General features: G+C 43.6%; 1 protein-coding gene across 7 annotated transcripts in view; it reads right to left on the bottom strand.

The window, feature by feature from the left end:
* Nucleotides 1-16,307, bottom strand: part of LOC139385248 (FH1/FH2 domain-containing protein 1-like) — a 172,313-nt gene that overhangs the window by 128,883 nt on the left and 27,123 nt on the right. For all 7 annotated transcript variants that reach the window (XM_071130399.1, XM_071130401.1, XM_071130402.1 and 4 more), the window contains exon 3: nt 15,507-15,571. In XM_071130399.1, coding sequence (XP_070986500.1) covers nt 15,507-15,571 — 65 coding nt within the window. The remainder of the gene's footprint in view (nt 1-15,506; nt 15,572-16,307) is intronic.

Genomic DNA, 16,307 nt, shown 5'->3' with positions numbered 1-16,307 from the left:
AACAGAATGGGAATAGTCCCTACATGTTCCACCTGTCCTTTAACAACAGAATGGGAATAGTCCCTACATGTTCCACCTGTCCTTTAACAACAGAATGGGAATAGTCCCTACATGTTCCACCTGTCCTTTAACAACAGAATGGGAATAGTCCCTACATGTTTCACCTGTCCTTTAACAACAGAATGGGAATAGTCCCTACATGTTTCTCCTGTCCTTTAACAACAGAATGGGAATAGTCCCTACATGTTCCACCTGTCCTTTAACAACAGAATGGGAATAGTCCCTCTACATGTTCCACCTGTCCTTTAACAACAGAATGGGAATAGTCCCTACATGTTCCACCTGTCCTTTAACAACAGAATGGGAATAGTCCCTACATGTTCCACCTGTCATTTAACAGAATGGGAATAGTCCCTACATGTTCCACCTGTCCTTTAACAACAGAAACATCATGGAATAGTCCCTACATGTTCCACCTGTCCTTTAACAACAGAAACATCATGGAATAGTCCCTACATGTTTCACCTGTCCTTTAACAACAGAATGGGAATAGTCCCTACATGTTCCACCTGTCCTTTAACAACAGAATGGGAATAGTCCCTACATGTTCCACCTGTCCTTTAACAACAGAATGGGAATAGTCCCTACATGTTCCACCTGTCCTTTAACAACAGAATGGGAATAGTCCCTACATGTTCCACCTGTCCTTTAACAACAGAATGGGAATAGTCCCTACATGTTCCACCTGTCCTTTAACAACAGAATGGGAATAGTCCCTACATGTTCCACCTGTCCTTTAACAACAGAATGGGAATAGTCCCTACATGTTCCACCTGTCCTTTAACAACAGAAACATCATGGAATAGTCCCTACATGTTCCACCTGTCCTTTAACAACAGAAACATCATGGAATAGTCCCTACATGTTTCACCTGTCCTTTAACAACAGAATGGCAGCGAGTCAACAGTAATGACACTGTCAGCCTTTTTTAAAATCACCTCAGATTCCCTCCCCACCCTTCTTCAGAACACCTCAAAAGGCTGTGTCCTGATTCTCCACCCTTCTCCCAAAGTGTACACTTTGTACACACTTTCTTGCATGGATTTAACCCCCCAAAATGGTGGAAGCTCCCTCCTCCCAATGCTTACACCAATCCCTTTAAATCCCATAAGGGATGGGTCGCCAACGGGAGATCTGAGACGGACATGGAATTCATTCATTCATTCATTCATGGCGGAGTGTGTGTACACAGTGTACACTTCAGGAAAAGGGTGGAGAATTGGGACATAGCTATAGTACCAGCCCAGTCTATTCTCTAAAAAGCCTCAGTCCTCAATGAATACCAACTATATTGTCCATGTTCCCCCCTCTGTATTGTCCATGTTCCCTACTCTCTAGTGTCCATGTTCCCCCCCCTCTCTATTGTCCATGTTCCCCCCCCTCTCTATTGTCCATGTTCCCCCCCCGCTCTATTGTCCATGTTCCCCCCCCTCTCTATTGTCCATGTCCCCCCCCCCTCTCTATTGTCCATGTCCCCCCCCCCCTCTCTTGTCCATGTCCCCCCCCCCCCTCTCTATTGTCCATGTTCCCCCCCTCTCTCTATTGTCCATGTTCCCCCCCCTCTCTCTATTGTCCATGTCCCCCCCCCCTCTCTCTATTGTCCATGTTCCCCCCCCTCTCTCTATTGTCCATGTTCCCCCCCCCTCTCTATTGTCCATGTCTTCCCCCCCTCTCTATTGTCCAGGGGCCCTGCCAGTCTTTCTAAAAGTACCAGAACAACACAGCAGTCCAGGGGCCCTGCCAGTCTAGTGTTTCTAAAAGTACCAGAACAACACAGCAGCCCAGGGGCCCTGCCAGTCTAGTGTTTCTAAAAGTACCAGAACAACACAGCAGTCCAGGGGCCCTGCCAGTCTTTCTAAAAGTACCAGAACAACACAGCAGTCCAGGGGCCCTGCCAGTCTAGTGTTTCTAAAAGTACCAGAACAACACAGCAGCCCAGGGGCCCTGCCAGTCTTTCTAAAAGTACCAGAACACAGCAGTCCAGGGGCCCTGCCAGTCTTTCTAAAAGTACCAGAACAACACATCAGCCCAGGGGCCCTGCCAGTCTAGTGTTTCTAAAGTACCAGAACAGAACAGCAGTCCAGGGGCCCTGCCAGTCTTTCTAAAAGTACCAGAACAACACATCAGCCCAGGGGCCCTGCCAGTCTAGTGTTTCTAAAGTACCAGAACAGAACAGCAGCCCAGGGGCCCTGCTAGTCTTTCTAAAAGTACCAGAACATAACAGCAGCCCAGGGGCCCTGCTAGTCTTTCTAAAAGTACCAGAACAGAACAGCAGCCCAGGGGCCCTGCTAGTCTTTCTAAAAGTACCAGAACAACACAGCAGCCCAGGGGCCCTGCTAGTCTTTCTAAAAGTACCAGAACAACACAGCAGCCCAGGGGCCCTGCCAGTCTATCTAAAAAGGCCTCAGTCATTGATGACATTCTCCACTCCAGTCCTTTTAGGAGGCTATAGGGGGCAAATAATTTCCCATAAGACCCTGAGGACTGGCCAGCTGGCACAGACAGTAAACATGGCTGTGTCCCAAACAGCATCCTATTCACGATATCAAATGTATTACTCTATGGGCCCATAACTAATATAGTGCACTATATTACAGAATAGGGTGCCATTGGGGAGGCAGACCATGTTGAACCAATGGAACACTCTAGTCCTGGCTAAAGGCCTAAACTATAGTCATGTGAGGTGGTCACAGTGTGTTCTGGGACAGTCTGTCTGTGTGTGTGTGTATACGTGAGTTCTCAGGGCAGAGTAGTGTGTGTGTGTGTGTATACGTGAGTTCTCAGGGCAGAGTAGTGTGTGTGTGTGTGTGTGTGTGTGCATACGTGAGTTCTCAGGGCAGAGTAGTGTGTGTGTGTGTGTGTGCATACGTGAGTTCTCAGGGCAGAGTAGTGTGTGTGTGTGCATACGTGAGTTCTCAGGGCAGAGTAGTGTGTGTGTGTGTGTGTGTGTGTGTGTGTATGTGTGTGTGTTCAGAACCAATTGACTGAACAGGAAACTAAAGTGTCTTAGTCCAATCTACCTTGTAATATGACTGAAGTGACTTAACTATGGTATGTAGGGTCACTATGTAGACTACTTAGTCATATTACTATGGTATGCATGGTCACTATGTAGACTACTCAGTCATATCACTATGTAGACTACTCAGTCATATTACTATGGTATGTATGGTCACTATGTAGACTACTCAGTCATATTACTATGGTATGTATGGTCACTATGTAGACTACTCAGTCATATTACTATGGTATGTATGGTCACTATGTAGACTACTCAGTCATATTACTATGTAGACTACTCAGTCATATTACTATGGTATGTATGGTCACTATGTAGACTACTCAGTCATATTACTATGGTATGTATGGTCACTATGTAGACTACTCAGTCATATTACTATGGTATGTATGGTCACTATGTAGACTACTCAGTCATATTACTATGTAGACTACTCAGTCATATTACTATGGTATGTATGGTCACTATGTAGACTACTCAGTCATATTACTACGTAGACTACTCAGTCATATCACTATGTAGACTACTCAGTCATATCACTATGTAGACTACTCAGTCATATCACTATGTAGACTACTCAGTCATATCACTATGTAGACTACTCAGTCATATTACTATGGTATGTATGGTCACTATGTAGACTACTCAGTCATATTACTATGGTATGTATGGTCACTATGTAGACTACTCAGTCATATTACTATGGTATGTATGGTCACTATGTAGACTAATCAGTCATATATTACTATGGTATGTATGGTCACTATGTAGACTACTCAGTCATACCACTATGTAGACTACTCAGTCATATTACTATGGTATGTATGGTCACTATGTAGACTACTCAGTCATATTACTATGGTATGTATGGTCACTATGTAGACTACTCAGTCATATTACTATGGTATGTATGGTCACTATGAGGACTACTCAGTCATATTACTATGGTATGTATGGTCACTATGTAGACTACTCAGTCATATTACTATGGTATGTATGGTCACTATGAGGACTACTCAGTCATATTACTATGGTATGTATGGTCACTATGTAGACTACTCAGTCATATTACTATGTAGACTACTCAGTCATATTACTATGTAGACTACTCAGTCATATCACTATGTAGACTACTCAGTCATATCACTATGTAGACTACTCAGTCATATCACTATGTAGACTACTCAGTCATATCACTATGTAGACTACTCAGTCATATCACTATGTAGACTACTCAGTCATATTACTATGGTATGTATGGTCACTATGTAGACTACTCAGTCATATTACTATGGTATGTATGGTCACTATGTAGACTACTCAGTCATATTACTATGTAGACTACTCAGTCATATTACTACAGTATGTATGGTCACTATGTAGACTACTCAGTCATATTACTATGGTATGTATGGTCACTATGTAGACTACTCAGTCATATTACTATGGTATGTATGGTCACTATGTAGACTACTCAGTCATATTACTATGGTATGTATGGTCACTATGTAGACTACTCAGTCATATTACTATGTAGACTACTCAGTCATACCACTATGTAGACTACTCAGTCATATTACTATGTAGACTACTCAGTCATATTACAATGGTATGTATGGTCACTATGTAGACTACTCAGTCATATCACTATGTAGACTACTCAGTCATATTACTACAGTATGTATGGTCACTATGTAGACTACTCAGTCATATTACTATGGTATGTATGGTCACTATGTAGACTACTCAGTCATATCACTATGTAGACTACTCAGTCATATCACTATGTAGACTACTCAGTCATATCACTATGTAGACTACTCAGTCATATTACTATGGTATGTATGGTCACTATGTAGACTACTCAGTCATATTACTATGGTATGTATGGTCACTATGTAGACTACTCAGTCATATTACTATGTAGACTACTCAGTCATACCACTATGTAGACTACTCAGTCATATTACTACAGTATGTATGGTCACTATGTAGACTACTCAGTCATATTACTATGTAGACTACTCAGTCATATCACTATGTAGACTACTCAGTCATATCACTATGTAGACTACTCAGTCATATCACTATGTAGACTACTCAGTCATATTACTATGTAGACTACTCAGTCATATCACTATGTAGACTACTCAGTCATATTACTATGGTATGTATGGTCACTATGTAGACTACTCAGTCATATTACTATGGTATGTATGGTCACTATGTAGACTACTCAGTCATATTACTATGTAGACTACTCAGTCATATTACTACAGTATGTATGGTCACTATGTAGACTACTCAGTCATATTACTATGGTATGTATGGTCACTATGTAGACTACTCAGTCATATTACTATGGTATGTATGGTCACTATGTAGACTACTCAGTCATATTACTATGGTATGTATGGTCACTATGTAGACTACTCAGTCATATTACTATGGTATGTATGGTCACTATGTAGACTACTCAGTCATATTACTATGGTATGTATGGTCACTATGTAGACTACTCAGTCATATTACTATGTAGACTACTCAGTCATACCACTATGTAGACTACTCAGTCATATTACTATGTAGACTACTCAGTCATATTACAATGGTATGTATGGTCACTATGTAGACTACTCAGTCATATTACTATGGTATGTATGGTCACTATGTAGACTACTCAGTCATATCACTATGTAGACTACTCAGTCATATCACTATGTAGACTACTCAGTCATATTACTACAGTATGTATGGTCACTATGTAGACTACTCAGTCATATTACTATGGTATGTATGGTCACTATGTAGACTACTCAGTCATATTACTATGGTATGTATGGTCACTATGTAGACTACTCAGTCATATTACTATGTAGACTACTCAGTCATACCACTATGTAGACTACTCAGTCATATTACTACAGTATGTATGGTCACTATGTAGACTACTCAGTCATATCACTATGTAGACTACTCAGTCATATCACTATGTAGACTACTCAGTCATATTACTACAGTATGTATGGTCACTATGTAGACTACTCAGTCATATTACTATGGTATGTATGGTCACTATGTAGACTACTCAGTCATATTACTATGGTATGTATGGTCACTATGTAGACTACTCAGTCATATTACTATGTAGACTACTCAGTCATACCACTATGTAGACTACTCAGTCATATTACTACAGTATGTATGGTCACTATGTAGACTACTCAGTCATATTACTATGTAGACTACTCAGTCATATTACTATGTAGACTACTCAGTCATATCACTATGTAGACTACTCAGTCATATCACTATGTAGACTACTCAGTCATATCACTATGTAGACTACTCAGTCATATCACTATGTAGACTACTCAGTCATATCACTATGTAGACTACTCAGTCATATTACTATGTAGACTACTCAGTCATATCACTATGTAGACTACTCAGTCATATTACTATGGTATGTATGGTCACTATGTAGACTACTCAGTCATATTACTATGGTATGTATGGTCACTATGTAGACTACTCAGTCATATTACTATGTAGACTACTCAGTCATATTACTACAGTATGTATGGTCACTATGTAGACTACTCAGTCATATTACTATGGTATGTATGGTCACTATGTAGACTACTCAGTCATATTACTATGGTATGTATGGTCACTATGTAGACTACTCAGTCATATTACTATGGTATGTATGGTCACTATGTAGACTACTCAGTCATATTACTATGGTATGTATGGTCACTATGTAGACTACTCAGTCATATTACTATGGTATGTATGGTCACTATGTAGACTACTCAGTCATATTACTATGTAGACTACTCAGTCATACCACTATGTAGACTACTCAGTCATATTACTATGTAGACTACTCAGTCATATTACAATGGTATGTATGGTCACTATGTAGACTACTCAGTCATATTACTATGGTATGTATGGTCACTATGTAGACTACTCAGTCATATCACTATGTAGACTACTCAGTCATATCACTATGTAGACTACTCAGTCATATTACTACAGTATGTATGGTCACTATGTAGACTACTCAGTCATATTACTATGGTATGTATGGTCACTATGTAGACTACTCAGTCATATTACTATGGTATGTATGGTCACTATGTAGACTACTCAGTCATATTACTATGTAGACTACTCAGTCATACCACTATGTAGACTACTCAGTCATATTACTACAGTATGTATGGTCACTATGTAGACTACTCAGTCATATTACTATGTAGACTACTCAGTCATACCACTATGTAGACTACTCAGTCATATTACTACAGTATGTATGGTCACTATGTAGACTACTCAGTCATATTACTATGGTATGTATGGTCACTATGTAGACTACTCAGTCATATTACTATGGTATGTATGGTCACTATGTAGACTAATCAGTCATATATTACTATGGTATGTATGGTCACTATGAGGACTACTCAGTCATATTACTATGGTATGTATGGTCACTATGTAGACTACTCAGTCATATTACTATGGTATGTATGGTCACTATGTAGACTACTCAGTCATATATTACTATGGTATGTATGGTCACTATGTAGACTACTCAGTCCTATTACTATGGTATGTATGGTCACTATGTAGACTACTCAGTCATATTACTATGGTATGTATGGTCACTATGTAGACTACTCAGTCATATTACTATGTAGACTACTCAGTCATATCACTATGTAGACTACTCAGTCATATTACTATGGTATGTATGGTCACTATGTAGACTACTACATAGACTGATAGCTGTGCTGATGGTAAAAGATGACCAGATTACTCTACTCACAGAGGGAAGCCAGCTCTACTCACAGGAAAACCCTCTCCTACTTGGAGGGAAGCCAGCTCTACTCACAGGAAAACCCTCTCCTACTTGGAGGGAAGCCAGCTCTACTCACAGTAAAACCCTCTCCTACTTGGAGGGAAGCCAGCTCTACTCACAGTAAAACCCTCTCTTACTTGGAGGGAAGCCATCTCTACTCACAGGAAAACCCACCTCTACTTGGAGGGAAGCCAGCTCTACTCACAGTAAAACCCTCTCCTACTTGGAGGGAAGCCAGCTCTACTCACAGGAAAACCCTCTCCTACTTGGAGGGAAGCCAGCTCTACTCACAGGAAAACCCTTTCTACTTGAAGAGGGAAGCCAGCTCTACTCACAGGAAAAGAAAAAGGAGGGGAAAGCCTCATCTACTTGAAGAGGGAAACCAGAAAGGGAAACCAAACCAGGATGTGAGTCACTCCTAGAGAACTCAAAATAAAATAAACAACATGGAGAAACAGTGGAAGCAGTAAACATTTAAAACACTCCTCCCTCTAAGAAAGAGAAAGGTTTCTTTTCAAAGTCTCATGATTAAACCTCCTTACAGTATCAACAGTGACCGAGTCATTTCAGAATAGTGGATATAAAACCCCAGTATCAACAGTGACCGAGTCATTTCAGAATAGTGGATATTAAACCTCAGTATCAACAGTGACCGAGTCATTTCAGAATAGTGGATATAAAACCTCAGTATCAACAGTGACCGAGTCATTTCAGAATAGTGGATATAAAACCTCAGTATTAACAGTGACCGAGTCATTTCAGAATAGTGGATATAAAACCTCAGTATCAACAGTGACCGAGTCATTTCAGAATAGTGGATATAAAACCTCAGTACCAACAGTGACCGAGTCATTTCAGAATAGTGGATATAAAACCCCAGTATCAACAGTGACCGAGTCATTTCAGAATAGTGGATATAAAACCCCAGTATCAACAGTGACCGAGTCATTTCAGAATAGTGGATATAAAACCTCAGTATCAACAGTGACCGAGTCATTTCAGAATAGTGGATATAAAACCTCAGTATCAACAGTGACCGAGTCATTTCAGAATAGTGGATATAAAACCTCAGTATCAACAGTGACCGAGTCATTTCAGAATAGTGGATATAAAACCTCAGTATCAACAGTGACCGAGTCATTTCAGAATAGTGGATATAAAACCTCAGTATCAACAGTGACCGAGTCATTTCAGAATAGTGGATATAAAACCTCAGTATCAACAGTGACCGAGTCATTTCAGAATAGTGGATATAAAACCTCAGTATCAACAGTGACCGAGTCATTTCAGAATAGTGGATATAAAACCTCAGTATCAACAGTGACCGAGTCATTTCAGAATAGTGGATATAAAACCTCAGTATCAACAGTGACCGAGTCATTTCAGAATAGCCAGTCAGCTGCTAACAAAATGAGTTGGGGGAAACCGTTCAACTTCCCAAGGAGTATTGCCTGCGTTCCAAATTATACTCTATATAGTGCCAGGCTCTGTTCAAAAGTAATGCACTATATAGGGAATAGGGCTCTGGTCTATAGTAGTACCACTATATAGGGAATAGGGCTCTGGTCTATAGTAGTACCACTATATAGGGAATAGGGCTCTGGTCTATAGTAGTACTACTATATAGGGAATAGGGCTCTGGTCTATAGTAGTACCACTATATAGGGAATAGGGGTCTGGTCTATAGTAGTACCACTATATAGGGAATAGGGCTCTGGTCTATAGTAGTACCACTATATAGGGAATAGGGCTCTGGTCTAAAGTAGTGCACTATATAGGGAATAGGGCCCTGGTCTAATGTAGTGCACTATATAGGGAATGGGCCCTGGTCTAATGTAGTGCACTATATAGGGAATGGGCTCTGGTCTATAGTAGTACCACTATATAGGGAATAGGGCTCTGGTCTATAGTAGTGCACTATATAGGGAATAGGGCTCTGGTCTAATGTAGTGCACTATATAGGGAATGGGCTCTGGTCTATAGTAGTACCACTATATAGGGAATAGGGCTCTGGTCTATAGTAGTGCACTATATAGGGAATAGGGCTCTGGTCTAATGTAGTGCACTATATAGGGAATGGGCTCTGGTCTATAGTAGTACCACTATATAGGGAATAGGGCTCTGGTCTATAGTAGTGCACTATATAGGGAATAGGGCTCTGGTCTAATGTAGTGCACTATATAGGGAATGGGCTCTGGTCTATAGTAGTACCACTATATAGGGAATAGGGCTCTGGTCTATAGTAGTACCACTATATAGGGAATAGGGCTCTGGTCTAATGTAGTGCACTATATAGGGAATAGGGCCCTGGTCTAAAGTAGTGCACTATATAGGGAATGGGCTCTGGTCTATAGTAGTACCACTATATAGGGAATAGGGCTCTGGTCTATAGTAGTGCACTATATAGGGAATAGGGCTCTGGTCTAATGTAGTGCACTATATAGGGAATAGTGCTCCATTTGAGAAGCAAACATTGTCTGTGCATCAATACAGGGGGTAGCAGTAAGACGTCGCCAAGCTCCCCACATTCTTCCCTCTAGTGTATAGAGTCAGACAGAGCTGTCAGAGCTACAGAATACTGTTGAATATTGTTGATCCAGTACGGGCAGGTGTTGTTGACCTATATAAAGAAGCAGTCTTTCAGGGTGAACCACATTTCTCTCTTCACTTAAAAAGATACTCTCCTGTTCACTCAGTCTGCAATAACCACCTGGACAAACTCTCCACAGGAACGTCTTTTAACAAAAAGGAAACGTCTATCCAAATCATTACCCACGCTGAACAGAGTTTGATAGAACAGGGGCTAGAAGAATGTATCGCACGCCTAGCCATCAGACACATGACCTGTGAAAACAATATGCAACATAGGTCTCCAACCGTTTAGTCAACCGATGACTGCAGAGGTTAGGGTTAGGTTAGGTTGGGGATTGACCCTCACACTTTAACCTCACGGACAATACAGTCACTTCCTGACTCAACTACAACTGTACAGTCACTTCCTGAGTCAGCTAGACTACAACTGTACAGTCACTTCCTGAGTCAGCTAGACTACAACTGCACAGTCACTTCCTGAGTCAGCTGGACTACAACTGCACAGTCACTTCCTGAGTCAGCTAGACTACAACTGTACAGTCACTTCCTGAGTCAGCTAGACTACAACTGTACAGTCACTTCCTGAGTCAGCTAGACTACAACTGTACAGTCACTTCCTGAGTCAGCTGGGCCAGCTCCATACTATAACCCTGTGGAACAGTAGGGAACAGGGGGCCAGCTCCATACTATAACCCTGTGGAACAGGGGGCCAGCTCCATACTATAACCCTGTGGAACAGTAGGGAACAGGGGGCCAGCTCCATACTATAACCCTGTGGAACAGTAGGGAACAGGGGGCCAGCTCCATACTATAACCCTGTGGAACAGTAGGGAACAGGGGCCCAGCTCCATACTATAACCCTGTGGAACAGGGGGCCAGCTCCATACTATAACCCTGTGGAACAGGGGGCCAGCTCCATACTATAACCCTGTGGAACAGGGGGCCAGCTCCATACTATAACCCTGTGGAACAGGGGGCCAGCTCCATACTATAACCCTGTGGAACAGGGGGCCAGCTCCACACTATAACCCTGTGGAACAGGGGGCCAGCTCCATACTATAACCCTGTGGAACAGTAGGGAACAGGGGGCCAGCTCCATACTATAACCCTGTGGAACAGGGGGCCAGCTCCATACTATAACCCTGTGGAACAGGGGGCCAGCTCCACACTATAACCCTGTGGAACAGGGGGCCAGCTCCATACTATAACCCTGTGGAACAGGGGGCCAGCTCCATACTATAACCCTGTGGAACAGGGGGCCAGCTCCATACTATAACCCTGTGGAACAGTAGGGGACAGGGGGCCAGCTCCATACTATAACCCTGTGGAACAGTAGGGAACAGGGGGCCAGCTCCATACTATAACCCTGTGGAACAGTAGGGAACAGGGGGCCAGCTCCATACTATAACCCTGTGGAACAGGGGGCCAGCTCCATACTATAACCCTGTGGAACAGTAGGGAACAGGGGGCCAGCTCCATACTATAACCCTGTGGAACAGTAGGGAACAGGGGGCCAGCTCCACACTATAACCCTGTGGAACAGTAGGGAACAGGGGGCCAGCTCCACACTATAACCCTGTGGAACAGTAGGGAACAGGGGGCCAGCTCCATACTATAACCCTGTGGAACAGTAGGGAACAGGGGGCCAGCTTCATACTATAACCCTGTGGAACAGTAGGGAACAGGGGGCCAGCTCCATACTATAACCCTGTGGAACAGTAGGGAACAGGGGGCCAGCTCCACACTATAACCCTGTGGAACAGTAGGGAACAGGGGGCCAGCTCCATACTATAACCCTGTGGAACAGTAGGGAACAGGGGGCCAGCTCCACACTATAACCCTGTGGAACAGTAGGGAACAGGGGGCCAGCTCCATACTATAACCCTGTGGAACAGTAGGGAACAGGGGGCCAGCTTCATACTATAACCCTGTGGAACAGTAGGGAACAGGGGGCCAGCTCCATACTATAACCCTGTGGAACAGTAGGGAACAGGGGGCCAGCTCCATACTATAACCCTGTGGAACAGGGGGCCAGCTCCATACTATAACCCTGTGGAACAGTAGGGAACAGGGGGCCAGCTTCATACTATAACCCTGTGGAACAGTAGGGAACAGGGGGCCAGCTCCATACTATAACCCCGTGGAACAGTAGGGAACAGGGGGCCAGCTCCATACTATAACCCTGTGGAACAGGGGGCCAGCTCCATACTATAACCCTGTGGAACAGGGGGCCAGCTCCATACTATAACCCTGTGGAACAGGGGGCCAGCTCCATACTATAACCCTGTGGAACAGTAGGGAACAGGGGGCCAGCTCCATACTATAACCCTGTGGAACAGTAGGGAAAAGGGGGCCAGCTTCATACTATAACCCTGTGGAACAGTAGGGAACAGACTGTCAGAGCTACAGGCCTGGACAAGTCAGGAGGAGTTAACCTAAACTACAGTACACACAAAGCCACTTTAAGAAGTAGGAAATGAATAATCCCATGTCAGCATCTCGCCCACTCTGCTACAGCTCCAAGGTATAATGACTTGAAGTTATACTAAACTACAGTACACACAAAGCCACTCTGTCACAGCTCCAAGGTATAATGACTTGAAGTTATACTAAACTACAGTACACACAAAGCCACTCTGTCACAGCTCCAAGGTATAATGACTTGAAGTTATACTAAACTACAGTACACACAAAGCCACTCTGTCACAGCTCCAAGGTATAATGACTTGAAGTTATACTAAACTACAGTACACACAAAGCCACTCTGTCACAGCTCCAAGGTATAATGACTTGAAGTTATACTAAACTACAGTACACACAAAGCCACTCTGTCACAGCTCCAAGGTATAATGACTTGAAGTTATACTAAACTACAGTACACACAAAGCCACTCTGCTACAGCTCCAAGGTATAATGACTTGGCATCTTGTTTGTTTACACTTGGCACTACCCATCTCTGTCTCTGTCTCTCCCTCTATGGGTGGTCTGAGTCAGGTCTCAGTGTGCTCACGTGTTCCGGACCGGTCCAGAACCACTGGTGTATACACACACGTGTTCCGGACCAGTCCAGAACCACTGGTATATACACACACGTGTTCCGGACCAGTCCAGAACCACGGGTATACGTGTTTGAAGACTGTGTCGGCCTGCTGAGCTGAAGCCTTGACATCCTCTCAGAGAGCTGATACAAGGCCTGCTGAGCTGAAGCCTTGACATTCTCTCAGAGAGCTGATACAAGGCCTGCTGAGCTGAAGCCTTGACATCCTCTCAGAGAGCTGATACAAGGCCTGCTGAGCTGAAGCCTTGACATCCTCTCAGAGAGCTGATACAAGGCCTGCTGAGCTGAAGCCTCAGTCTTTAGGTCTCAGGCAAGGTTTCTCATCAAACAAGCAATGTTTTTTTTCCCTGAACCACAAGGAAATATAGTCTAGCTCAACTTCAGCATCACAGTTCGTACAGAGGTAGTACATTTAAAAAGGGACATAAGTTTTTTTTTTAAATGACTATGTAATTATACGGCCATCAGCTGCACCTACTACAATAAACTGCAGCAGTCAGCAGAACATTAGACCGCTGCTGACGTCACTGGTTGGAAACACTGGTGGATTAATGGAAAGGGGGAAGATCTGAGTCGGGGGGGTTTAGAAGGAAAGAAAACTCCAGAAGAATCATCGGAGCCAGTTAAACACTACTGCCTTGGACGGGCGGGGGCATTTTTTTCCCCCTTACCCACAATGCATTTGGAAAATAAAACAGTTTTACGCCTGGAGTGGAAAAGAGGAGTGTGATGATGATGATGTCAGCGCCGCAGTGACAAGTGGAGAGTTACAGCTCAGAGACCAATGGAAGCTACTGGAAGGATCCCAAATGGAGAGTTACATCTCATAGAGACCAACGGAAGCTACTGGAAGGATCCCAAATGGAGAGTTACATCTCATAGAGACCAACGGAAGCTACTGGAAGGATCCCAAATGGAGAGTTACATCTCATAGAGACCAATGGAAGCTACTGGAAGGATCCCAACTGGCAGCCTATTCCTTATATACTACACTACACTACTTTTGTCCAGAGCCTTATCGGGAATAGGAAGACATTAGGGACTTGGTCACTGGAGGCCACGGTGGTCCATTACAGATTATAGGAAAGATGGGAAATACACACTGCTACAGACGGAGAGAAAAGGAATCCTAACTAAAGACATATTGAACCCTTTATAAGGGTGGCCCCCTGTTATATTGAACCCTTTGTAAGGGTGGCCCCCTGTTATATTGAACCCTTTATAAGGGTGGCCCCCTGTTATATTGAACCCTTTATAAGGGTGGCCCCCTGTTATATTGAACCCTTTGTAAGGGTGGCCCCCTGTTATATTGAACCCTTTATAAGGGTGGCCCCCTGTTATATTGAACCCTTTATAAGGGTGGCCCCCTGTTATATTGAACCCTTTATAAGGGTGGCCCCCTGTTATATTGAACCCTTTATAAGGGTGGCCCCCTGTTATATTGAACCCTTTGTAAGGGTGGCCCCCTGTTATATTGAACCCTTTATAAGGGTGGCCCCCTGTTATATTGAACCCTTTATAAGGGTGGCCCCCTGTTATATTGAACCCTTTATAAGGGTGGCCCCCTGTTATATTGAACCCTTTATAAGGGTGGCCCCCTGTTATATTGAACCCTTTATAAGGGTGGCCCCCTGTTATATTGAACCCTTTATAAGGGTGGCCCCCTGTTATATTGAACCCTTTATAAGGGTGGCCCCCTGTTATATTGAACCCTTTATAAGGGTGGCCCCCTGTTATATTGAACCCTTTATAAGGTGTATATAGATGGTTCAGAAATCACTCAGCATCTATGAAGTGCTTTTGAAGCATTTAGGAGGGCTTCATGGACGTTCTATAAAGCCTTCATGATATGGACTTCGTTTCAAGTGGGACGGAGGGATGGAAAAGGAGGAGCGGGATCTTACCTAGAATGGAGTGGACTCTGACAGATAGCTGAGTTCTCAGGATCAGGATGGGCTTCTTCCCTCTACTGTGGAGAGAGAGAGAGAATACTTTAGTGAAGAGGAGAGAGGAGGAGAGAGAGAGAATACTTTAGTGAATAGAGGAGAGAGAGAGAGAGAGGAGGAGAGAGAGAGAATACTTTAGTGAATAGAGGAGAGAGGAGGAGAGAGAGCGAATACTTTAGTGAATTGAGGAGAGAGAGAGAGAGAGAGGAGGAGAGAGAGAGAATACTTTAGTGAAGAGGAGAGAGAGAGAATACTTTAGTGAATAGAGGAGAGAGAGAGGAGGAGAGAGAGAATACTTTAGTGAAGAGGAGAGAGAGAGAAGGCTAGTGGGACGATAAAGAAGTGACAGTATCAGTTAGTCAATAACATCAGGTCATAGGGAGAAATATCTATGGAGAGGACGTGGCTCAATACGGCCTACTCCCAGGGGAACGGAGCCCAGAGGACGTGACTCAATACATCCTACTGCCAGGGGAACGGAGCCCAGAGGACATGACTCAATACGGCCTACTGCCAGGGGAACGGAGCCCAGAGGACGTGACTCAATACGGCCTACTGCCAGGGGAACGGAGCACCGGGTGAGGTGGCTCAATACGGCCTACTGCCAGGGGAACGGAGCCTGAAGCCCAGAGGACGTGGCTCAATACATCCTACTGCCAGGGGAACGGAGCCCAGAGGACGTGGCTCAATACAGCCTACTGCCAGGGGAACAGTGCCCAGAGGACGTGGCTCAATACATCCTACTGCCAGGGGACGTGA

This window comes from Oncorhynchus clarkii, chromosome 26 (assembly GCF_045791955.1).
Source record: "Oncorhynchus clarkii lewisi isolate Uvic-CL-2024 chromosome 26, UVic_Ocla_1.0, whole genome shotgun sequence".
Lineage (NCBI taxonomy): Eukaryota > Metazoa > Chordata > Actinopteri > Salmoniformes > Salmonidae > Oncorhynchus > Oncorhynchus clarkii.
Note: the sequence above shows the minus strand (reverse complement) of the source record. Positions and strands in the feature narration are given on the sequence as shown.